Source organism: Protopterus annectens, chromosome 6.part0, assembly GCF_019279795.1.
Source record: "Protopterus annectens isolate FY-2018-M chromosome 6.part0, PAN1.0, whole genome shotgun sequence".
In the NCBI taxonomy this organism is placed as follows: domain Eukaryota; kingdom Metazoa; phylum Chordata; order Ceratodontiformes; family Protopteridae; genus Protopterus; species Protopterus annectens.
In genome coordinates, this window is record NC_056737.1 from 428223566 (window position 1) to 428249892 (window position 26327).

General features: G+C 37.7%; 1 protein-coding gene across 1 annotated transcript in view; it reads right to left on the reverse strand.

Annotated features, from left to right (window-relative positions):
• Nucleotides 1–26327, reverse strand: part of SPTBN5 (spectrin beta, non-erythrocytic 5) — a 1783454-nt gene that overhangs the window by 155512 nt on the left and 1601615 nt on the right. Inside the window, exon 64 of the mRNA XM_044073536.1 lies at nucleotides 10502–10576. Coding sequence (XP_043929471.1) covers nucleotides 10502–10576 — 75 coding nt within the window. The remainder of the gene's footprint in view (nucleotides 1–10501; nucleotides 10577–26327) is intronic.

Here is a 26327-nt window from a genome sequence, read left to right on the forward strand (position 1 = left end):
AGTTCTCTATATGTTTGAGTCTGTTGTGATATAATTTCAGCTTCTACTGGAAAATGTTAGAAATAATCTTCTGTTATAGCTTTTATATACTTTGTAATTTATTCCATTATCTTATGAGCAGTTTCCAGTAAAGGATTTCTCAAGAGACCATCACAATTTCCATGTCTCCTGGATGTTATAGTATTAAGTTTGTTAACCAACTAACAAATCACAGCCCATCTCTGTGTATGCACTACTGCCGCGGGGGTGGGGCGGGGGGGGGGGGGGGCAGAAGATTATATTCATCAGTGTTAATAATGTGGTTTCTGACCAAGATAAATCTCAGACCCAAAAGGTACTGATAGAAAATCTGTTTTCAAAAATCAATGCAAGACTGCTTTTTTTTTCATTTTCAATTTGTGAATATTTTTCTTTGTTGGAGGAAGAGCTCTAGAAACAGAAGCACCAGGTGTCTCTTTACATAAAGTTGTAAAATGCTGAACTCCAAGTCTCATAACATATGCAGCAGTATTTACAGCTAATCTAAGTGGCAGGCTTTGGTCACAATGCACTAGCACTTTTTCACTTTGTAATGATTATTTTAAATCTTGTAAACACATTCTGATCCTGGTATTTCCATAGTCACATAACTGTTACTTCACCAGTCTTACACGTGTTGTGTATTGTTGTCGCTCATCTGGTCAGGATAAAACAGATGAACATTCATGGGTTCTGTTCAAGCAGCTTTATTATGTACAAACGCATCAGGATTGAGGCTTAATAACTTTAGCTTAGTTAAACTTATAAACAAACTAGCTATCCCACTCATATATGCTCACTCTCTGGCTGCACTTTCAAAATCACACTGAAGCTAGTACGTGCTTGATATTTATATGCATGTGCTGTCCTTGAAGTGCTTCTTAAAGGTACAATACATACGCACACTATTCTACATCCTCCCTCTTTGAGAAATGGTCATGCATTATTGATGACATCGGTTGACACGCAGTTAATACAAAATAATTCTGTCATGCAATAATGCAGAACTAAATACATATAAAGAATTATGTCCAGGTTGCTGTTTATTTCACACTAGGTCTGGAAATATGACCAAATTGTGTGATGTAGAAATTAGAACTAGATCTAGCAACTGGGACTGTCTCTGCTGAATGTACAACTTTGGGGATATCAGGAATGGAAGTAGAAGTTAAGACACTTTCGGCAACAGGAACATTGTCTGGATTGCTCTGAGATCTAGAGTCTGTATCACAGTTGTAATGCTGCGATATTGATTCTGATACAGGAAGAAGATGTCTGCAATTTCTTCTGTACTCCACACCCTCAGAGTCTACGAAATAGGATCTTGGCTCGGCACATATACCCGTTACTTGACCAATCTGGTCGTAACCTTTCACCATTTGTATCCTCACTGTCTCTCCTTCTTTCAATGGACGAAGAAATCTGCTAAATTTATCATAGCTGGACTTCTGGAAAGAACACTTTCTGAATAGTTGGGCTTTGATTGTTCTGTTATTCTTAGCTTTAGGCCTCAACAAACTGTAACTGATAGGCAATGTTGTTCTGGTTTACCTAGATAGAAGTCTTTGAGCAGAAAAGCCATGCATATAGTCACAGGGTATGTTTCTGAGATTGAGTAACTTCAGAAAGAGGTCAGTATTATCTCGCTTTGACTTTTCTAGTAATTGCTTTGCACTCTGTACTGCACGTTCAGCTAGTCCATTTGACTGTGTGTATTCAGGACTACTAGTAACATGTACAAAGTCCCATTCTTTTGCAAATTTCTGAAACAAACAACTGGTAAATTGGGTACCATTGTCAGAAATAACTTTGTGTGGACTACCATGGACTGAAAAATGATGTTTCAACTTGATGATAACAGCAGTGGATGTTAGGTTAGTTAGTAAATCGATCTCAAACCAGTTCGAATAAGAGTCTACCAACACGAAGTAATGTTGATTGTTCCACTCAAATATATCAGTGGCTACTGTTGACCAAGGTAGTTCAGGAACATGACTTAGATGAAGTGGTTCTTTTTGCAAATGCAGTTTAGTACTATTGTATGCTGAACAAGAAGAAAGCACTTTATCAATATCTTTTGGTAGAGAAGGCCAAAATACTAGCCCTCGCACCCTTCTTTTGATAGATTCAGAACCGGGGTGACCACGGTGCAAAATCTGGATATAGCCACATTGTAAGAAAGCAGGAACAACAATTTTAGGACCCTTGAAAATAATGCCATCTACCATCAACAGCTCATCTCTGTAAGGAAATTAAGTTTGCACTTCAGGTGGTACACTAGATTGGTTTGATGGCCATCCAACATTAATGCAATGATGGAGATTTTACAAAATTGGATCAGTCTTTGTATGATCTCTTAGCTCATCAAGTCTCATGGTAGAAAAATTATGCAGTTCCATGACATCAAAGTCAAAATTCTCTGCATTAAGCTGTTCTGTTGTATTTCTGGGTGATCTGGATAAGACATCAGCCAGATAAAGAAGTTTGCCTTTTGCATAGACCATTGTGAAGTTGTACTTTTGCAATTTGAGCATCTTTCTTTGTAATTTCACTGGAGCTGAATGCATCAGCTTCTTTAAAATAGTGGCTAGTGGCTGGTGATCAGTTTCAGTCTGAATAGCTCAACCATAAATATAATCATGAAACTTTGAGCATGGAAATACTATTGCCTAAAGTTCTTTCTCAGTTTGAGCAAATTGATTGCATTTAGTTTGGGTAAGAGTTCTAGATGCACAGGCTACTGGTCTGTCTTCTTGAACAATAACTCCACCAAGACCAAATTTTGAAGCATCACAGAAAAAAAGAGTTATTGGTTTATTGACATCATAGTATCTTAATATAGGTGGGGTGGCAATTTTCTGCTTAAGGTCTTCAAATGCTGTCTGGTGCTGTTCCAACCAAGACCATATAATATTTTTGTGAGTTATCTCTCTCAAAGGTGCTATCAACTCACTGAAGTTGACTTTATACACAGGAGCACCTTTCTTTGAGTCTGAAAAGGATATAAATAATTGGTCAGATTTTTTGAAGTCCTTTGTTCTGTGCAAGTAGAAATGTAGTTGTCTCTGTACATCCAGCTGGTGTATCATATATTCTGCTTTGTTGCCATAGTTAGGGAAAAAATGGCAGTTCTATAGATTGGTTCAAGTTAGATTCTGAGCATACTTTGGGTAGAAAGGATAGGTTTGTTCGTAGGGATACTCTGTCTTTGTGGAAAAGCATGTAGGGACTTTATTGATAATGCTTGCAGCTCTGAAACTCTTCTAGCAGAAGTAATGGCTGCCAAAAGAATCGTTTTCCTAGTCACATACTTGAGATCGCAGGATAATGTAGTATCAAATGGGGGAAGAATCAAACGGGATAAAACAAAGTTGAAGTCCCATGGTACCTTTACAAAATGCCTTACAAAGCCTGTGAGGCATTACATTGAGGCCTGATTCACCTAGATAGAAATTAGATACTGCTGCTAATAGTAGCTGCAGCTGTGCCTTCATTAAATAGCTTTGTTAAGAATTCAAGAGGAGAAGCTATTGGGACAGAGAAGGGGTCAATGCGATAAATCAAGGCTCATGAAGAAAATCTTTTCCATTTGCTCATATATAACTTTCTCATCGAAGCCTTATGAGGTGAGATCAGTATATGTTTTACTGATGGAGAAAGTTTAGGGAGCCTGGCTGTGTTTGGAATCAGAGCAGCCATGCTGTCAGTTTGAGAGTTTGAAGGGAGAGGTGGAGCATTCCTGATGTATGAGTCAGGAGGTCTGGAACTGGGTCCAGAATCCACAGCTCCTCCTGAAGATGAGGCCAAGGAAAGGGAACCCAATTTGATGAGCTCAGTGTGGGGTAATGAGTATCAATTCCTTCCCAAGGAACTGGCTTTCTGAAGAACTTTGGGTATCAATGGAAAGGGAGGAAAGGCATAGAGGAGACCTGAGGGCCAATCGTGTACAGGTGCATCCCTTGGTGACTCCCCAGTGGGGAGATAAGGGCAAAGTAGCTGCTGTTGCATTTGGCATTCATGGATGTGGCAAAAAGGTTGCAGCAAGGCTGGCCCCATTTGCAGAAAATCTTTTCCGCTACTTCTTCTTTTAGGGACCACTCATGAGGTATCAGAATCGCCCTCCTTAGTCTGTCTGCTATCATGTTGGATTTCCCCGGGATGTGCATTGTTATCAGAAAGCATTGGGAGAAGGTCGACCATTTCCGTACTCTCAGGTCCTCCCGACAAAGGGGTTAAGACCTGATTCCTCCTTGTTTGTTTATGTACCACACAACTGACATGTTGTCTGTCTGTATCACAATAGTTCCTAGCAGAAGGGAGTCTTGGAATGCTTGAAATGAGCACTTGAGGAAGAGGACCTTTTCCCCAACTTATCAGACTTAGAAGAGGGGGACTTGCCCTACCCTGACCTTCTTCTACCGCTTCAGAAAAAGGGGTCTTTATCAGGCCTCTCAGAATCAACTTGTTTTTTCTTTCTAGCAACATGCTGTGACTAAAAGAGTGACAAATAGCACAGGACTCTTGTAAATGAACCTCTCCAAGACAGTATACACAGACTGTATGTCCATCAGTAATGGACATTTTTTGACTGCTTTTAAGACATTTTTTAAACCCAGAGGGTTTAGGTTTCTTATAATCTTTTGAAGCCATAATACTAGTCAGCAACCACAAAGGAAAGCAACAAACAACAATATTCTAAATATATATAAACTATACTACTTTTTTTTTCTTTTTTGTTAAACAATCAGAAAAACACTTACACAAGGAAAAAAGCCCTCTAATTTAAACAGGCTAAGACAACTCTATCCAACAAAAAGAACAAAGAAAAAATACTAGAGGAGATTCAACAAAAAGAAGAGCTAAAGGCTGCTATCTAACTTAAACGAACTAGCCCTAGGGAAAGAAAGCCTTCTAACTAAAACGGGCTTCTAATTATCAGATTGAAAGCCGGGATAGGGGGAAAAAATGCCTTGCGAAGAAACAATGGCCAACAGCAATGAAAAAACTCTGGGGAAAAACACTAACTACACAAGAAGTTCAATCAATAAATATTAAAGAATGAAACAGTCAGAAATAGCTAACAGTAGTTTAATAATATCAAGAAGAAGGTGTCTACTTAGCCAGAGCCAGCAGGAATGCACCCAATCTTGTTTAGCGGCAAACAAAATCTGGGGAGCTTTCCTAGGGCATGATGGGATAGGGTTTTAGCCACGAGCAAGTAGACAACCTTGAGCTTTTGTATAAGGCCGACTTGGAACCAATCCCAACCAGCTAAGAATGAAAGCAAGACTGGACAACATCACATCTCTAGTTAAACCCTTAATAGCTTCAATCAATGTGAAACATTAGTTTATGCCAAAACACAGTACTTTGCCAAGCAAACATGCACTTGCCTTGCTTTATTTTTCCTTAATGTGCCCTTTTTGCCCTTTATTGTATTCATTTTGCTCGTTTAATCTTTTTTCATGCCCATTGTGCATTTCTTGTGCTCATTTTACTCTAAATATGCTCGTTTTACTTTAATCATGCTCGTTTTGCATTTATGAGGTAATTCCAAACCCCTGTGCTTTTCTGATAATCATTTTATCAAATATCTTAATTTTAAACATTAAATTTAATTAACAAGCTTTTTGTGCCTTTCACTTGCATAATAATGCATTCTCTGCCCTTGTAATGCTCTGTTTTATCTATTTTAATAAATAAATTGTTCATGGAAGTTTTCATTACCTTGATTTCATTTCTGTCCCTTTTTTGTACTCAGTTTACTTAGTTCACTTTCACTGTTAACTCTGCACCTCATGGCTTTGAAAAGGAGTCTCTGGAATCTCGATTCTGACACTATGTCGCTCGTCTGGTCAGGATAAAACAGACGAACATTCATGGGTTCTGTTCAAGCAGCTTTATTATGTACAAACACATCAGGATTGAGGCTTAATAACTTTAACAACAAACTTCTCAAACCTCTCAAACATCAACACTTCAAACCTCCCTATACACCCCTCAACCACTATCTCAGTAAACTCCTTCTCTCTCAAGCCTGTCTCCACTGACTATATCAGAACTCTACTCTCAAAGCTCAAACCATGCACTGTATCAGCAGCCAATATTCCTTCTTACTTTCTCCAGATTGCTAAACACTCCGTTGCTATGCCTGTATCTATACTAATCAATCACTCCGTCTCTGAATCTAAAGTTCCTTCTATCTGGAAACAGTTTTACACTCTTCCTATTCATAAAGGAGGTAGCTCCACAGAAATATCTAATTTCAGACCAGTTGCTATCCTCTCCCCGCCCTCCAAAATCCTTGAGAAATGTATACAAAAACAAGTTATGCATTATCCCTTACAAGAAAAGCTACCGTACCAAGCAAAGTACAGCCACAGCTCTACTATCATTTCTCAACACCTTAGCCCTGGCTAAAGATGATCACAAACTCATATCCTGTCTATTCCTTGACCTTTTTAAGGCTTTTGACACTGTCTCACACACTCTGCTACTTAGTAAACTTGTAGACCTAAACTTCTCCCTGATACAGTTGCATGGTTCTCTAGCCATCTCTCTGATAGGCTGCAGTCAGTACAATGGGACTCAACACTATCTACCCCTCTCTCAGTAAGAACTGGCGTTCCCCAAGGTTCCATTCTTGGACCTCTACTCTTTAATATCTTCACCAACTCACTCCACTCCTCTTGTGCTTAATCTAACACTGTCCAATACTCAAGATGACTCTACAGTCATAACTATTGCTAATTCCCCATTAGAACTCCTAACAAATACTCAGACAACTTTTAACTCAGTAGAGACATGGGTCACTACTAATCAGCTTATCCTCTACCCTAAGAAAACAAAATTACTACTCTTTCTACCTAAATCTGCAAACCACATTAAACTTTCCTTCTCCATAAGGTCCTTAAACAATACTCCTATAGAAGTCGAAACTAGCACAAAACTCTGTGGCATTACCATTGACGACCAACTAAAATTCAAATTTCACATTAACAATTGTATAAAAAAAAAACACCAAAAGCTAGGACTAACGTACAGGAACAAAAAAATCCTAACTACTGAATCTAGGAGTTCCCTTACCCAAGCCTACTATCTATCATGCTTAACCTGTTGTTCCCAAATACTCACAAATCTGAACTCCTCCCTACTTACCAAATTACATTCAACCTACCATAACATAGATTTGCAGCTCAACAAACATATAAATCTCATCACTGTCTCTCCCTAAAATACCTGAACTGTCCCGAACTATCTCACCTGTTCCTACAATCTCAACTCCAAATCATACACTCCATCCTATATCAGCCTGATTTCTGCTCAAGTCTATCTTCTCTCATCTCTCACTACTTCCCTACCAGACTTCTCCGAAGCTCAACCCAAGACCTACTAAAAATCCATAAACCCAAATCCAACACAAGGTGCAACTTATATAGTTACCATCCCTCTATGACACGGAACAAGCTCCCACTAGAAATAAGGTGCCTGACTCACCCCATACAATTTAAGCTAGCAACCAAAGACCACTTTAAAAAAACACTGGTCATGCCATTGTACTCACCCTCCCTGATTATTCCCTACCTTTTATAGTACAGTCAAACTAACTTACTAAAACTTATCATTAACTACTTCATCCTATGCTTCCTATGCAACCTCCAAAGCTTCTTCTATACTCTGCTCCCTGAAATTCTTATGTAACCTTTTAAGTTTCTGCTACTCTGCATACAAAACCTTATATTTACTCTACTCTCTTTTTAAACCAAAACATACAACTTATTCTACTTTTTTAACATTCTCCTTTTTGTTTGTAGTACTGTTTTATCTGTCAACAATACACATGTATGTAGCTTACGTATTTTAACTACCAAAATTCTCTATTACTATTTTTATTGAAATGTATCTGTATTGCTATTTTTATTGCATTGTATTCTTTGGAGCTCCTCTCCCTAGGCCTCCGCTGAAAAAGGGCAATAGCTCAGCTGCACACTCCCGATCAACAAATGTAAAATAATTAAATAAATAAATAAAATGTAACTTATATAAACTTATAAACAAACTAGCTATCACACTCATACATGCTCACTCTCTAGCTTCACTTTCAAAATGGCACTGAAACTAGCACGTGCTTGATATTTATATGCATGTGCTGTCCTTGCAATGCTTCTTAAAGGTACAATACACATGCACACTATTCTACAATAGGTAATATTATTATTATTTAATTTATCATCATCATCAGCAGGAGCATCATCAAACCCTTGTTAGACACAAACTTCTCACAGCAGCTTTTCTAAGTCCCCAAATCCCTGCCACTTTTTCATGTAAGTGTGTGCATATGAGTGTGTGTGTGTGTGTGTGTGTGTGTGTGTGTGTGTGTGTGTGTGTGTGTGTGTGTGTGTGTGTGTGTGTGTGTGTGTGTGTGTGTGCCTGTGCGTAGAGGTGAAGGCATCAGTTTCTGTTTCAATGTGTTTTTGGGTGGCAGTGTGCAATGACTGCTGCATAGGGAGAGAATTATTGAAGATGATACCGATATATGTTGGGGTTATGATAAATGACAGGGTGCAGATGGTAAAGAGTATGTATGCTGACCTTTTGGGCGTACTACCCAGAGCTTACGTCAGTCCTTCTTCACAATAATACACCTTCTCCTGCAGCACATCCTTAAGGTTACTTTACTTAACTTCACTGCAGTGGTGGTGCGCTAAGACAGTGGCAAGCAGTATCACTGGGATCATGGAACCCTTCCCATCAAAGAAAAGCAAATATGCATTTAGATATCATCACTTCATACCTAGCTTGTAAATATTTCATGTCCCAAGCCCCTGCTTACACTTATTAAGGGTATCAGAACTTGTCAGAGATTTGGGATACATGGCTAGGCTTAAAAAGGACCTTGTGGTCATTAGCCTAGTAAACACCTATGAACCTATAAGTATACCACAAGGTATACACACACACACACACATATATATATATATATATATATATATATATATATATATATATATGGATCACCTTCATTTTGTCGACAGTTCATTTCACCGACACTCAACTCAGCAGGCCCAATTCACTGACACTTCATTTTACCGACACTCATTTCATCGAAAATGATATATGGCCTATTCTCCACTGTAGAGTGACCCTGGAGTTAGAATATATAGTAAGGGGGGGGGCAAAACCCCCCACAATGGGGGGTCTGGGGGTGAAGCCCCCCACATACTGGGATTCTATAATGGTTTGTTGGTAATAGTTATTCATTGCACTTGTAAGAATGCATCTGTATACTGTAAAATGTTTATGATATGTGGGGGGGCTTCACCCCCAGACCCCCCATTGTGGGGGGCTTTGCCCCCCACCCCCCCTTACTATATATTCTAACTACAGGGTCACTCTACAGTGGAGAATAGGCCATATATCATTTTCGATGAAATGAGTGTCGGTGAAATGAAGCGTCAGTGAAATGAAGTGTCAGTGAATTGGGCCTGCTGAGTTGAGAGTCGGTGAAATGAACTGTCGACGAAATGAAGGTGATCCATATATATATGTATATGTATACTATGCAAATGCACTTTAACTGGGAATAGTCACACTGCTTCCCCATCAATCATCAAATTACTTCTTCATAAGGCTGCAACCATATGAAATCCTTTTGTAACCTTATCCAGAAACAAAACCAATAATAAAGCATTTTTCCAAGGGGGAATTCCCCTGTTCCCCTATGTGGGGGACAGGGCTGCCATACTTCCAACACTTCTGAACAACTCTATGGTAATGCAAATATAAAGAAGGAAGAGATCTCAAAAAAAAAGAAAAGAAAAGAAACCTTTATTCGTACACACTTATAAAATGCACTGGCAATGTTTTCCTATGGAAACCAGAAACTAGGGAGTTCAGTGTTACTGCAGCAAACTTGATGTCACCTCATCCAGTTAATGCTAGAAAAGGTGTAAAGAAGCCTTTGCATATATTTAACAAAATTCATGGTATTATTTCTACTTCCACTTTTCTGCTGTGAAGGTAAGATTAATGAATCTCTGAATGTATACATTTCAAGCTATTTTTCTTCCTTCCTAATTATAGGAAGAGATTAGTTACTTAAACAGCTAGTGACTTTGAATGTACTAGTTTTCATTTCTAAATATTAATACAACTGATGGGATAACCATGCATGTGGATGTAGGCAACATTAATGGAGACAAGGGCAAAACTTACAAATTTGACATAGTTTTTTCAGTCTTCAGTGCAGCAGAAGTAGCAGGGTCAGCAGGACAGAGCTCAAAAATCAAAACTGTAGCACTTATATACAACTCTGTGGCTTGACTACAGTGTAGTTCATCCTCAACTATCTGAAGTTCTTTCTCAGTTGCAGAATCCCAGAGCAGACAGTACAATCTATATGACATCATTAGCACAGTCCTATTATGCAAACTGATAAAGCAGATTTAGTCATAAGTCATCTAAATAAGCAGGGTTACCCTACCTTCTTTCCTGAGGGCAGCAGCTTATGTTTTCTCTCCAATGATCCCTCCATTGTCAAGAAATTAATATTGCTAGCCTGTAGGAAGAGAAAAGCCTGTGAGTCTTTTATGTTCACACATCAACAGCAGATTCAATTTTAAATTAGCTGCATAACATCCTTCCTTACCATATGACAATACCTGTATGCATACTACTTTACTTTGGCTGAAGACTACAATAAATCATCCATTTTACTCTTTATTTTTTGTAAACAAGAAAACTATTCTCATTGCTCACTTGCAGAACACTACAAAGTTTAAACACTTTAGATTTGTTGAAAGGCCATTAATTTGGTTCACAGACTGTTTAACAGATTGAGCATTAATTGCCTTTAAAGACGGTATCCTAATCCTGTTGACATGTCCGCTTACATTTCATCATCTTCCTTAAGTACATAGTGGTGTAAAAGTAGGAAACGGAACTGTGGATGGATGGATGGATGTGCTACTCCTCAGAAAAGGCATCATTAATAAAGCCATGCAGAAGCAGATGTAAGCAAATTTCAACAGCATAATGCAAAAGATGCCAGGTAGTGAGGTATCGACTAGCACAAAAAAATCACTTGTATGTTCTTTGGAACCATTCAAAAACTAAAAAGTATTCAGGTCTTACAAATGTAAGACTCTCTAAGCACACTAATCAGTCAGAAATACTTTCATAAATACCTACTATTTAGATCTAGATAAAACCTTCAAATATCATGTATACAGTGGTCTGGATAAAGTGTTAAAGCAGCTTCAGGACTGTGATATAATCTCAAACTTGCTGACCTCTGATTTGAGGTACTTTAGCAATCAATGTGCTGATTCTTAAACTGAAATATACTTTTGTTGTAAATGCTTTAATTTTCACTGAAAACACAGCACTACAACTCACTGTAAACACAATATGCAAGTTAATTTCATTGTCAAGAAGGTTTGAATGTCATCGCTTCATTTAAAAACCTAGGTAGCTATCAATTACTTAATGCACCTGTCTGCTGTTTACCATAATCTCTTTTCAGCTCCTGCCTTGAGTCTGTTGTCCCCTTTTATCACACAGATTGTCTACTGTGGTCCTATAAGTACTTTCTCCAAAGATATATCACTACCACTTTAGAAAAACTTAATTTTGTCATAGTGCTGTCCCCAGCCAACTGGAGCCTGCTTACTACTAATAATATTCAATGAATCCATCTACTTACTTTTTAGAAGCAAATTACTGCACCAACTCAAAAATGTATGTGATGGGCATTGATTTCAAGACAAAGGCTAACTCTGTCTTTCTTTTCTACTTCAGGTGAAATCTATTTTTATCTTCTATAAAGTTTCATAATATCATCTAAAACTACCAGAAATTAGTCAGCCTTTGTTATTATAAGAAAGTGCAATGTTCAGAGACTACATATGTAGCTCATATCTGAAACTACATTTAACCCCATGCTGTAGGTTACACTATTTGATTTAGTCTTCAAAATCTGCTGCATGCTTCATTGCTGCACCTTAAAGTACACGATGAATAACTTCATGTTTATCTTTAGTTCACCCAACATGTTATGTACTTTGTCTGCTCCTGGAGCTCTCAGAAACTTGTGATTATAGTATAGAGGTATGTACTCCTCTGTCTCTGAGAGAATTATATACTACAAGGCATAAAACTAAAGTATTGCCAAAACACCTACAAAATAGGATAACTGAGGAAAATGGAGAAGCCCAAAAAGATCATATCCAAAGAAACAGTTGGAAGAGGGCAGAAGATTCAAGTGACATCATCAGTCCAGAAGAGAACTAAGGATTTTGGGCTTGGTGACGTGCTCTGTTCACTTCTGTCCCCCAGGGTCTTCTGTAACCACCTTATCCCTGCCTGCATTAGTCCTTTTGGAGGTACACAGTTGAATCCATTTACGAACTGCTTGACAGGTATCTGTTAAAAGATGTAAGAGATCTCCAGGCTTGATCCTGGTTTCTAGACACCTGTGACAGATAGGCACTGTTTGACTTTTTTCAACTACACCAACAGAGGAGTCCAGCCTAAATACAGACATCCTGTCAACTTTGCTATAGAATATAATTTAAAGACCAATTATTCTTCAGGAATATAGGTCTTCTAGTTAAAGAGAGAAGGCTGTCTTATCTTTAAGTTTAGGGCTGAAGTGCCTTGGCAGGATCCCCCACCCCACACTATCTCTATTGAGACTAATTACAAAAGGCTTGTGGAAGAGCAGATCACGCAGCTCTCATTCTCTGGAGTAAATCCATCAGTGAAAAGATGAAGGTAGACCCTTCTACTTTACTTTTTTGATTCTGAATTAGATGAGGAAGATTTAGCTTGCTCAATTCAGATATTCTCCCCACTGGGTTATAATACTGATGATTAGGCTACACTATCATTGTGGTCCTCTCCAGATGATGTCTTCTTGAGAGAGAAGCTCAGTCTAATTACAGAAGATTTGAACTGGAAATAAAATAAGAGGTCTGAATAACATAAACAAAACCTGGACATCATAGTCATAGAAAAGCCGTGGCCAATGGCTGTTTCCCGTTTTCCTGGCCTTTAAAGAAATATTTGCAATAGTGTTTCTGCATCCAATCTCACAATCAAAAGCACATAAGAAATGTAATAGTTTCTACAGACTGCCAGGCACCTGTAAGTATTTTTGCAAGAATCCTATTCAGCAATAGTTTCCCTAGATACAGCTAGCTACAGTATAACACTGGTCACTGAACCAAAGCAGGTCATTGGACTAGTTTGGCAAAAGACTGTACACTCCTCCAACTATAGTATTTATAGTTTTAAAACACCAGATCCAAATTCTAAGATGTCATGGTGATAGTCTTAAGCCGATACAGGATATAGCAGATGAAATACCAAATGAGGCCCGAGGGACAGAATTTCTGAACTGACCCGAATGTCCTCCAGAGTTGGAAAGCATTCTATTACATGCAGTTGTAAGGCTATAGATGCATGCAGCAGAAATGCTGCCACAAGATCAGTATTGCATAGGCACGCTTGGTTTAGGATTCAACCACTTCCAGATGATGCCAATGAATGTCCCACTGGACAAATGTTTATTTGTTTTGCCCCCGACCCCCCCTCGGAATTACTTATAAACTGACGGAAAAGGAAAGAAAACAGAATCTGTTAAGCAGTTTTTTTTTTCACCATCCAATAAAAAATATACACAGGGTAGGGGTAGGGGGACACCTGTCCCTAGGTGCAAGGTGTTTGGGTGCTGTATTTGCAGTCACTGCATGAAGAAGTACTCAGTGTGTGATATGCAAACTACAGCAAGTGGTTTAGTAAAGCTGTAGCAGCATAAGAGCTTTTTTTTTTGGTCCCCAACTAAAAGGACTTTTTTCTTTTTTTTCCCCTCTTACTTGGGGAGAGGTCTTTTTTTGTCTTTGCTTGCTTTTTTACTTCTCAATTTAGAGTTGAGACAGTCACCAGCTCAGGAAACCGCACTAGGCACTAGATGAGGTGGCTATGATTCTGGAAGTACCCCACTAAGCAGTGTTTGTTTTTTCATAAAACAATCCAAGGTAATCCATTTTAAATAATGGAAGGCCTATGAAAAATGATAAACTTGAAGAGGGAGCAGATTAAGGGATAAGTAAGTAGCAGAATTAACTGACAATACACCCATAAAACTCAGCACCCTTCCTTCCCCATATTTCCAAAGGCCCTTTCCTATATATTGAGAAGGAGGAATTCACATTTCAAAGAGAATTAGCTTTGCATAACAGCAGACAGCTAGGATATAGAGAGATTGTTTTGATAGTCTACTAAACAGAATTCAAAGCTGTTCTTCCCTTCCTACAGATGTTTCTTAACAGGGGTAAATTTTCTGTTTCCGATCCAGCGATCTAAGTTGCACTTGAAAATGGACATGGAATTAACTTTGTTTTATGTGGGTGGGGAGTCAGTTCCATATCAGTGATATCCTCTGCAAAATATACCTGCCCCCTAAACCATTTTGTTGATGCTGCAGAAGAAGTTTAGATCTAGACCAAGTACTTTTGATGGTATTTGACTTGCTGATGTGCAGTAAATCCAACAGTAATGGTTGAAGGATGCCTTGTATGCCAGACACAGGCCACCTCTTAGCAGTCTGTATATTACCTAGTGTAGTAACAGGGCTTTTAATCAGTCTATGTAGGACATGTTGTTTAAGGTCTTGTTTCCTTTTAGTAATGTATTTCTTTGGGTGTTTCAGTTGTGAATGTGTCTGGACAAATACATGTCAAAGGGGCATTATAGTCAATGACTGGCCTATTGAGGGCTGAATAAAGGAAAACAATGACCACCCCTAGATCAAGACACAATTCCTTTGTTTATAAGCTGAGCAATATAAAAGGACTTTCTTACAACAACAGACACGTTGGTCAAACGTTCGGTTGCTGTCTACATAAGTTCATAAATCCTGAACAACTGGGCCAACTCTTAGGGGCATATTGTCAACGTGGTAGTTCCTTGGGGAAGATGACTTCCAAAAGGATACAATAACACATTTTTGGCATTTAGTTTCAGACTATGATTTTGACACCAGTTACTTATTTGAGACAAACCTTCCTGTAGGATGGCTAAGTTATTTGGGGAATCAATGACTGCTCCTACCTTGGAGTCATCTGCAAACTTAGGCAGAGCCCTTTTGCGTTGACTTTTACTTCATTTGTGGACGTTCTCTTAAGAACTAGTCTAGAATTGTCCTCATCATCTCTAATGCTCCTGAAGACCTTAGGCTACATGTCAACCTCTATACTAATGGCACCACTGGCTAAATTAGACAAGAAATAATGTAATTATGTTTTAAAATCCTGTAGGAATAGTACTGTTATCAATGTTTCAGATGAGTGTCCTAATTCATATTATCCAGAAATACTCTGTCTTGTGCTCTCACCAAATAAAATTAACTGGGAGGTGATCTTTTTAACCCCAAAGTAGCCAGACTCTCAATGCATATACCTTCGACTGAACATGGGGAGCTCACATCCAAAACATCAGGATGTAAAGGGTCCTCAGTATATCTGTGTTGAAAAGATAAAGCAATATAAAAGAAATAATGGCTCTCATCCTACTGTATTCTGTCATCAATATATCCTACTGGTAATTTCAGCTCACACTAAGATGATGTACTCATTCCTATCAACTGTGATGAATAACCATCATGCAATGGGAGACTAATGACTAATGAAGACTCGCTTAGTGGTGCAAAGTAGAAAAGAAGATTATCTTAGTGGTGCACAGTAAAGGTTTAACCTCCAAGCTTCTTAGAGCCTCTACAAAAACAAATGGGTAGAAGACAAGTTGAAGAGATTTTGAACCAGCATTCATGAATAGAAGCTGGATCCATGGGTCTTTTTATATCATAGGTTCCCCTGCTGAAGTAGGAGATCCATTGCTTGGCTTCTTTGCCTCAGAGCACAATTATCAGATAGAAAGTGTTCTACAGTAGGTATGACTGCAGGGTAGCATGGTCAGCGAATCCCTTCATTATTCCATGCACAAGATGGTTTTCCTTCTCCTCCCAGATATAAAGGATCCTGATAAAAGTAAGAAAACTACAGGCAAGGTTATTCGGGCAGATCACCTGTGGCCAGGATAACCATCATTGCCCTCCCAAGTAATATAACTAAGTTGGGGGGGGGGTCCTTTATCCAAAGCATTGAACACACCTGACACAGGAAGGGTGGGGTCACTGGTGTACCCCAACCTTGCCACTCTCAGGGTAGCAGCAAGGATGACCTCAACCTGATAAATTTCAGGGACCATTTTCCAGAAAAGCATTTCATATTCTGTGGGAAGTTAGAAAGCCAACACTAGAGTATCTTATCTTGCAAATTAGAAAAGAAGATCGTCTTAGTGGTGCATTAAGCACAGCTGGGTACTACTAAAAGTCTTTGTGCCCCTGGTTTTGCAATACTTATTAGAGCCTTTCACTTTTTAACTTTTCCAAGTCTTTTGGGTTTCTAATACCATGATGGGAATGGACTCCATTCCTAAGTCAAAGTATGATTAAAGTTGATGAAATTAGTATTGTTTCAATCTTTGATTTTAGCCAGAAGTGCTCTTTGCAGCACTTACAATATGCCCAGTAATGACTCCTGCAATTTCTATGGAGTTACATGTATCGGGAACATATCTTAGCATGATTGTAAATTCTTTTTTATAAGACCCGTTGCTAAATCTACTATTGCTGGAACTGTGTGGGTATCTTTCTTCCACATTGACCTCATTTCTGCCTACAAACCTGGTACTTTATGACTTTGTGTCTGTACATAAGACACTGTATTCACTGGGTGTAGCAATTTCAATAATCAATGCTACTTTTGCCTTCTTTTCATGGACTACTATATCTGGTTTTCTTGCGTTTATTTTTGAACTATTGGTAATGAATCATCTCATGTGATATAAACTTCATTTTCTATGAAGTTTGTGTGTCATGTTTCCAGTGTTTTTCAACTACTTCAATATTATAATGTTTGCACAATCCCCATTGCAACAATCTTGCTACATTATTATGCCTTTCAGTATACAGTCCTTCTACCATTAATATATCGCAACCAGCAACAAGATGTGCAACTGCTTCCATTTCTGTTTTACAAAACCTACATTTGTCTGTTTCTCCCACATGTTCAATTGACTTTATAAACCAATGTGTACGTAGTCCACTGTCTTGAGCCACCAATATTAACCTTTCATCTTTTGGTTTAAATTCACCTCTCCTTAACTATTCCTGTGTTTGATCCTGATCAACATGAGGTTGTTCCAAGAGTTTCCAATACTTGCAACTATATTTATGCATTTTCCACATTTCTTGCCTTCTCATCTGATCCTTCACCTTAAATTCTTTCGTTTGTTTTTGGCACATTCAGTTGCTACCTGATTTTTATCTACTTCTGGTTTGATTTCCATTCCCATTTGACACCAATGTGCTTCTGCTAAACTAAGCAGGGAAGTCATCTTAGACCTATTCTCCCCATGTTTCAAAACTTTCATTACATTTGGATCTTGTGAGGTCAGCAGATTTGTATGCAGTCCCACTATTACAGATCTATACATGTAATTGATTTCAAGGAGGCCCATACCTCCTTCAGAACGGGGCTGATTTTTATAAATCATTTGATGAGCATGAAGCATCCTTCTTATTTTCCTGTCCAAATTATTCAACACCTTTTGGGGCCAGTCAATCACTCCAAAACTGTAAGTTAAGACAGGAACAGTGAATTGATTTACAACTTAAACTTTGTTCCTAGATGTCAATGCTGCTTTTAGTATTAATTTAAGCTGGGTCTATATTAGATCACCGAACGCTTAGGTAAGCGAACGGTGATTAATCGACCCCATATAAACGAAAGCTTACAAAACTGAACTGTCAGAACAGTGATTTTTTTTTCCAAGGGAAAAAAAATCACTGTTCCAACAAAAAAAAAAAAAAAAGGAAAGCACATTAAAACCGGGGGGCTTTGCCCCCCCCCACACCCCTCTTACTTAAATAATCCAACTTCGAGACCGTGCTACAGTGCCATAAACAGCAAAGTATCAAAGTGTCCAAGCAAATTCTTTCCCAGGGAAAGTATTTGCTTACATGCCACTTTGATATTTTTGTCAGTTCAACCAAGACGCATTCGAAAACATGCGTCTTCGGTCTACTGATAGGAACCCTTTAAGCCTTCTAAAACATTCTTACTGAGTTTTATTCACATTTCTTCATGCTTTATTCTTGGCCCTTCATAATTTCCCAAATATTTATACACTCCCTTTTGCTCAAGTTCTTTTATATCACATTCCTGCCCCAAACTGATGTTTTCTTGGAGCTGCAGCTTTCCTGCTTTAAAGGTTGCGTTTGCCCGTTTATCAAGACCAAATTACATTCTTATATCATCTAAAAATGTTTTGACCACTTGCAGTTGTGCTTTCAGTTCCTCATCTGATGAACTATACAGTTTTAAATTAACTACAAAAAGAAGATGAGAAGTCTTTACACTTTGTTTTCTAGGAGCCAAATTATAGCCATTACAGAATATTTTAAGTAGACAGCCTAATGGGTTAAGGGCAAGAGAAAAGAGCAGCAGTGAAATAGAGTCACCCTGTAATACCCCCTTTGAATTTTCATGCATGGAATAATAATTTGTCCTTTATTATGGCTTAAGTGCAAAGTGGTTTGCCACTGTTTCATGGTCACTGTAATGTATCTTATACATTTTTAAGCGCATTTTTATCCATGAATGCTAGATACTGTCAAATGCTTTTTATAGTCTATCCATGCCATACTTAAATTCTTTCCCTTTTTACAGTTCTCCATTCCGACTTTATTTAACAGCAAATGTTCCTTTGTTCCATGCAACTTTCTTTTATTACCCTTTTATTCTACTGCTATGATTGAGTTTTCTTCTAAATTACTATAATTTCTGTCTGCATCAATTCCAGTGTATAGTTTATACGTCGTCAAAAGGCAAGTTATTTGTCTATAGTTTTTAGGATAGCTTGCAGGTTCATTCTTAAGCAGAAGTATTGCTTTTCCTGTTGTTAGCCAGGCTGGTGTCTGTTCAGGGTGTGCATATAAATAGTTCTTGCTCATGGCTAAATCTTCATGTAAAGATGTTAATACTTCTAGCCAAAAGTTAGGTACTGCATCTGGGCCTGGAGTTTTCGAATTAGGAGCTTTTCTTAACTTTGTTTCAGTCTATCTGGCTGTTACTTCATCCCATTTCATATCCTGTACATTTGTACTTCTTATTCTTTATTTTACTTCTTTTATCCATTTAGCATCGTTGTTGTGTTCCATGGGGTCTTCATAAATATTTCTCCAAAATGCATTGATGTCTTGGTTTTTGGTGGTGTTTCCATTCCCTTTTGCTTTGTTTCCCAATTCTTTACAAAACATTTTTGGGTCATCAATAAATTGTTTAATTTGTTCTTTTCCTTTATATGTATTTGCATATCTTCTGTTTTTTTCTGCTTGTGCTGATATTTTTAGTTTATTATTTGTGATAGTGCACAATAGATCTTGATATGTTTTGATATCATGCGTTGCTTTTATCATATCTATCTTTCTGAGTATTTTTGTTGGTCTCTTCCCTATTCTATACTCTTCTCTAACAGTGACACTTATTTTTTAATTGCTTTACACTTTTCTCTAATTGATACTTTTATAATGGCATTTGATTTCTCTCCTTCTTTTCTCCCTACTACCCCCTGTTTTTTTTCTGGTTAGACTTTATCTGTTATTAATTTAGCTGCACAGTAATGTATCCTATTTACTTCTATTATATCACATGAATTTCTGTGGACTGCCTTAATTACTGTGTTCATTTGTTTATCACACTTCTAACTTTTGGGGTTTTATTAACTTTCTGTAATCTGTTTATTTCACTGATCTTAATATGTCTGTCTCTCTCTCTCTATTAAATCAAGCAACTGTTCTCTTAAGTCATATTCCTCTAAACTGAGGGCATATTCTTTGTTCTCCATTGCCTTTGTGGTTTATCCTATGATCTCCAAAAGTACACTGCTTGTCATTGTGGCCTGCCTTTTCTTGGTCTCGCTGCTCTCCTATTATATAGTATAGCCGTTTCTAAGAGGGTACTACATCGCAAACCTCCTACAAAAGCAGCACCATCCAAGGGGACTTTCATTTTGCATCACCCTTTAATCCCAATACTACTGCAGAAGTCAAATTCCCATCACAGAAGACAGTCACTTTATCTAGAAGGATTTCAGAGGTCCAAGCCCACATGTCATAATTGGCATACATGGTCTTCCATAAGGCTATTGTTAACTTCAGGTCAGATTCCTCCTTCAATCCTAATGTGGCGTCAGAGCTGGAACTGAGCCAAGTCATGCACCTACCAACATTCTCACCTACTCCTCAGAACAGAAGGGAAAGAATACTATCCCTGCTGGATGCAAACTGGCAACTCAGCTATTACTTGTCTAGATCTAAGGAGGCAATCAAATCAATGTGTTGTGTACTACTCCAAGAAAGCAAGGCATGCAATTCTCCAATGGAAAAAAAATATTAAAGTGATTAGGACTCTACATCACATACTGCTTTAAGGATAGTGGAAAATGTTGGGGAGAGAGGACAAGTTACAGCCTGTTGTACCAGCCACTGAAGCAGTCATTCTTCAAAAATGTCCTTGGTTCCTGTATTTCTGAGGCAGCTAATTAGATAAGGCTGTGCACATTTCCAGATATTACAAACTGGATATACAGTACTGGAGTGGAGGAGGTTTTGCCATTGACATCCTACAATGCATGCTATGACTGCCTCATTCCACGCCAAGATGCATAATTGCTTAGTACTCTTCCTGTGGGTAAGGATTCTACTACAGTTGTGAGACCTACCGCGAGTATCTTACAGCTAATGTAACTCAATGCAGCAATCAGTGTTTGAGTAATGGGATCATTTCTGCAGTGCATTCTTCCCATAGCACTTAACAATACTTTCCCTAAGAATTTTCAGTGGCATAACACATCTACTGCCTGTACAATATAAAGAAACAATCAGAGGAAGGACACGGCTTTATCACTTTCTACAACATTATTTTGTCTGTGGGAATAATTAGGAATTAAGGAAAGAATAGGTTGGAGCCATCCACTAAGATAATTCACAAAGCAGTCCATTCTAAGGCCTATACAATGTTAAAATGCTACAATGTATCTGATTAAGCTGCTGTGAGATCTAACAGAGGCCACAATGGAGTCTGCATCCAGTCAAAATCCAGGTTGTATTCTTGACCACCTGCCCTGCTATCTAACATCTTAGAGTTAGTTATGGTAGTACCCTACATCTGAAAGCCTTGCACTTCCAATATTTCCAAATTAAGTTTTGTGTCTTTTGAATGTTTTATTTATTTATTTTTTTTGGTTTTGAAACTTCACCACATCTGTTTGGAAATGTCCACTATATTTATGCCTCACAGACATGAACTGTTAATTTACCAATGAAGTTACTTGAAGTATTGAAGAGGGTTAAGCAATTCACCAATATGTTAAGAGAGAGAGATGCCTAATACATGGGCCTAGTTCATTAATGTAAGCTGATTGTTTAGAGCACCATAACTGTTATATTCTCAAAGTTGTGATTACTATAAATTTGGAAAGTATTAAATTTATTTAATCCTTTTTTTCTAGGGCAAACTCCTGTACTTTGCCCCCATGCTCCCTTCTCTACGTGTAATAACTATGAGATAGCTGCTCCTCAGTAAAAGGAGCAAACGTAGCAGTTAAAAAAGCTCCTTTTGTACTTTATGGCATTTGTAACTTAAATACTTGAAATTATATACAGGAGATATAGGCAAAAATTTTAAAGATAACATATTTTTATTAGGCTTGGTTTGGTGTATATGAGTAATATTGCATCATTCTGGTCAGAGTAAAATAGAGTGTCACACACCTAACTTAGCACAGCTGATTGGAATGTTTGTTAGGATGATATCCAGTACATTTTTGCCACCTTGCTGGTGTTTTTACCGATTATTTTAGATTTGATAATATTTTTGATGTCTAATATTTTTTCCAGCCTATTATTAGCTCAGACATACCTTTCCCAATCAATGGAGAGTTTTAAGTCACTGAGCAAAAAATTATTTTCTGTTTTGGAAAGGGTTACGAATTTATCAAGGGAGTGATCATGGTCCTGAGGTGATATGGAAGAGTTTAATAACATACTATAAAATTGTAGCTTATGTTCCTTGAGCCTGGGCATGGAGTTGTTCACGACTATAATTTATTTCTAGAACTCTACTTTTGAAGAACTGACTTAATGAAACCAAATGTACTATCTCCTTGCTTGGTTAAAGGGCAGAAAGAGCATGTCAGGAAAGCTGCAAAGTACTGCTTAAGGCAATGGTTCCTAACCTGGATGACATGGCATTCTGTAGGTGATTTAGTGTCATCCTCAGGATGCAATAGTGGAGTGGATATAAGATACATTTTTTTTCTTTTCCCTCTAGCTTTGTACTACCATCATGTAGTTACAGAGCATGAATCACAACTGAAAACATTGTTTCCCTCATTCTATGAGAGGCTGCAGAGAAATCTGAACTGTAGTTTCAAGGTCAAACTTGTGTGTGTCGTGTTGCAGCATGACAATGCAGTCTTTTCAGTGTTGACATGCTGTGTCAATGCAGAGTGGGAATAAAATTAATGGCAAGTTTGCTAATTAATGTCCAACTAAATCCAATATGCTTGTAGAGAAATAAAAGAGTTATCCATCCAGTCAGGTTAGATACCATAGATATGTTACTATACTGGTCTGCCTTTTGTTCTCTATATCAATTACAACAACCCTCCTCACTTCAGTTAGTAGACATCACTCTGCCATTTGTTATTAATATTGAATGCTTAACTTTTATTTCAAAATGCATATAGATTTGCCTAACAAGATCTTTTAATTTAGCAGTGATTCATTTTTCACCTTAGATTTCAAATATTTCATAACTGACATAGAAAAATAAAATTTTGATCACAAGTACTGCTAGATTCAGCAAAAGAATGTTTTTACAACCATTAGTCAATGATACTAGTTTGAAGTGCAAACAAGTGTGGAAGATACATTTTTCTATCTCTTTTCCTGTGCTGCCTGCTGATCATGCATCACTTTCTCAGCCTATAGACTCATTTGTTTCCCATTACAAGGGCAAATATCTGCTGAGAAGGGAAATCATTCAGGCAGCCATTGGAAGTGGCTCAAGACTTTTTATTACTTTTGCCATACACCATGCAAACATGAAGGCATACTGTTTGCAGGCAGCTGTGCAATGGTCTGAACCTCATGTGCAGTCTTCTCTCTTCTTTGAGGACATTCCCAGGAAGCAACCCCTCCTCCTGCCATAAAATATCATGAGCAGTCCTCCCTAGTATCCACCAGGGAAAACCATGGGCTCTACTCCTTTACTCCTCTGTCATCTTCCTCAGCTCAAGACCTGGGGCTGATAATTAAACCCAGGCTACCTTGGGCATAGCCAGGGCTCATTCCCCCAATGCCACAGAGGTGTGACAAACATGACATATTTGATTAAAGCTTGCAGGTAAATTAGTAAAACAAATCTTCCTTTAGATACCAATGTGAAGAAATTAGACACTGCCATCTGTGCTAGCATGCCTCACTGAAGTTTTGTATATAATTTCAGATGGTCCTGTGTACTGTATGCCAGCATGACTAGCGATGATATTGTAAATAAGTTCTTACATGTTGATTTATGATCTGTTTGAACAGAATGTTTTAAAGACTTGAACAGTGTCCTTTTGCATTTCTAACTGTGCATGTTTGTGAACAGGGCTTCTAAAGACAAATTGTCTCAGATTTAGCTGCTCAGCAGATGATGTCACCAGAATGTTGACAGTTGCTATGTGTTACTGTCAGAAGCTGAAAGACAGGCTAGAACTTTTAAAAACAGCTGTTGGTTGAATTTAAAAATATGAAATGAAAATTAGAACTGTAACAGTTGACAGTTAGGCTAGTCTATAAAGAGCCTGATGAAGTCAGTAGTCAGTTGTCATTTGTCAGTTACAGATGTCAGTTGATAACAGATAAACTGTGCAGTTGATACCCAAAAAGGACTCACCAAGAACTTTAAGCCTGTCTTTGCTCTGTTGTAGTAAATTAGTTTAGATCAGGGCCAGTGTTCTTTAGTTAGTTAGAAAATTATAACTATTTAGCTACATCAGTTAAGACTTTTTCTAAATGTTGGATATTTATCCTATAGTATTGATTTCATTTTCTTGGTGATTGAGTTCTGTTTGTTTGTTGGGAATTACTGTTTTATATTTTTGAATAATTTTGTTCAATAAAAATATTTTTTATTAATTTACATTGTGGCTGGACAAATCAGTGTTTTTCTTTAGTGATTTGAGAGTACTTATACTTGCTTTGATAATTCTCAGGGCCACTACGAAAGCCTGGCTGCTTAGGTTATTTGTTATTGTTTTAATATTTTGTTTTAATATTTAGCTTTCATAATTATACACCCTTTAGAAGGGCATGAAGACACTCTGATTGCTGGCAGCATTACCATATTATTTTGAGGAAGGGACACAGCTGGAAATCTGTGTCAGGCTTTCCTAGAAATGTTTGGATGTGTGAGATTTAATTTATTTAAGTGTGAGTGTATCGGAGGGCTTAAACTGAGATACATTGCTTTGAAGTGAGCAATAAAGAGTTACATTAGGGGTGGACAGAAGTATACAGTCCAGTCCCAGGCTATAGAGCATGCTCCTGTTGTGCTGTTAGGGGAAATTTTGAAATATTACTCCTGTTTAAGTGACAGTCTCACACTGGAGTCAGTAGTGAGGACTGAATTTCCTTAGTTACTAACCCAAGATAGTGGGAGACATCACATTAATTGTTGGCAGCCCAGTGGGATATTGTCTGGACGTCACATTAATTGGTGGCAATTTGGTGGGATATTAACCAGACTTCACAACCATTTCCATTGGGAGTACTAGAAGTTGATTGCATATAATGCTTTCACTTCATTGACCACATCTAAGAATGCATAAATGTTTTAAGTGGATGTTTGTTGATTTATTTATGAGGTATGGTCACTAGTACTTTCAGGCATCCTCAACAACAACAAAAAACTAAAACAAAAAAACACAGTTGTCACACCACTCTGATTTCATTTTTTATTCGTCCATGTTATTTATAATATTTAAAATATTTAAATTAAGAAAGTTGTTTTCAATGACTTTAGAATGTACTGATAGTATTCAGTATTACAAGATAGTATTCACAGTTCTTGTCAGATAACATCTACATATTTGTATTTTAACATGTTTTTATTTGCTTGAAATCAAAAGTATTGTGCACAACCATGCTTCCATCTCAACAAAGTATATTTTACATCTTGGTGTTGGTCAAAGCATTTCAATCAATTTAATTCAATTAATTTAATTTAATTAATTAATTGTTTAATTGAAACAATCATCACTGAAAGCCTCTATTTAAATGAACTTGGTTACCCTGCTGTTTCATCTTGAAAAAGCCTGACATCTATGCACGCGAAAGCGCTTGATTTATCAGTGTTTTGTTTACCTCATTGTGTTGTTCGTGTTTAATAAAGGATTTATCTACAGTTACAGCTTGGAGAGGTTCATTGGACTACCACGGTGCTTACTGCTTTCTTCCTTTTGGTTTTTGGGACTTAGTTCGTGGTTTGGCTCATCCTCAACAACAGATACCCTTGTCTATTATATATTTATGGTCATTTTCCTTATGTTCTGTCAACTCATGAGTTCTCCTTCACTGATTTTTGAATATCACAAAGTGTAAATTGAAAAACCATAAAAAGAAAAAAGATTATAGCAGGGCAGCAAGCCCCCTGCACCCCCTATTTGGGGGTTCCTATCTTATACACAATAAATCCACAGTTGCACTACAGTGGGGAACTGTGAAAAAAACACAGTAGTACACTGGCAGCTTGCATCACATTAATGAATGCAGTTTCAAAAAATCTTGATAAAACAAACTTTATGAAAAGCCAGTTGACATAAGTAACCTTCTCAGAGGGCAGGTACATCTCTGCAGTCATTACTTGTTAGCTATGTTTGCCTGGTGGTCAGGTTTTCAGTGTCTCTTACAAAGTATGGTGGTTTTGATTAACACAGATAGTTTCTGATAAGTTGAATTATTTGAAACAAATGAAATATTATTTACTAGTGTGTATACATCTACATACTTTTGCCACAATGTACCACAAGCATACAGTAAGTACTTCTTATGGAAAGCAGACAACTTTGCAAATGCAACATGCAGGTATGCACACATTACAAAACTATACAAACTCTTATTTATTTCCTAAAAA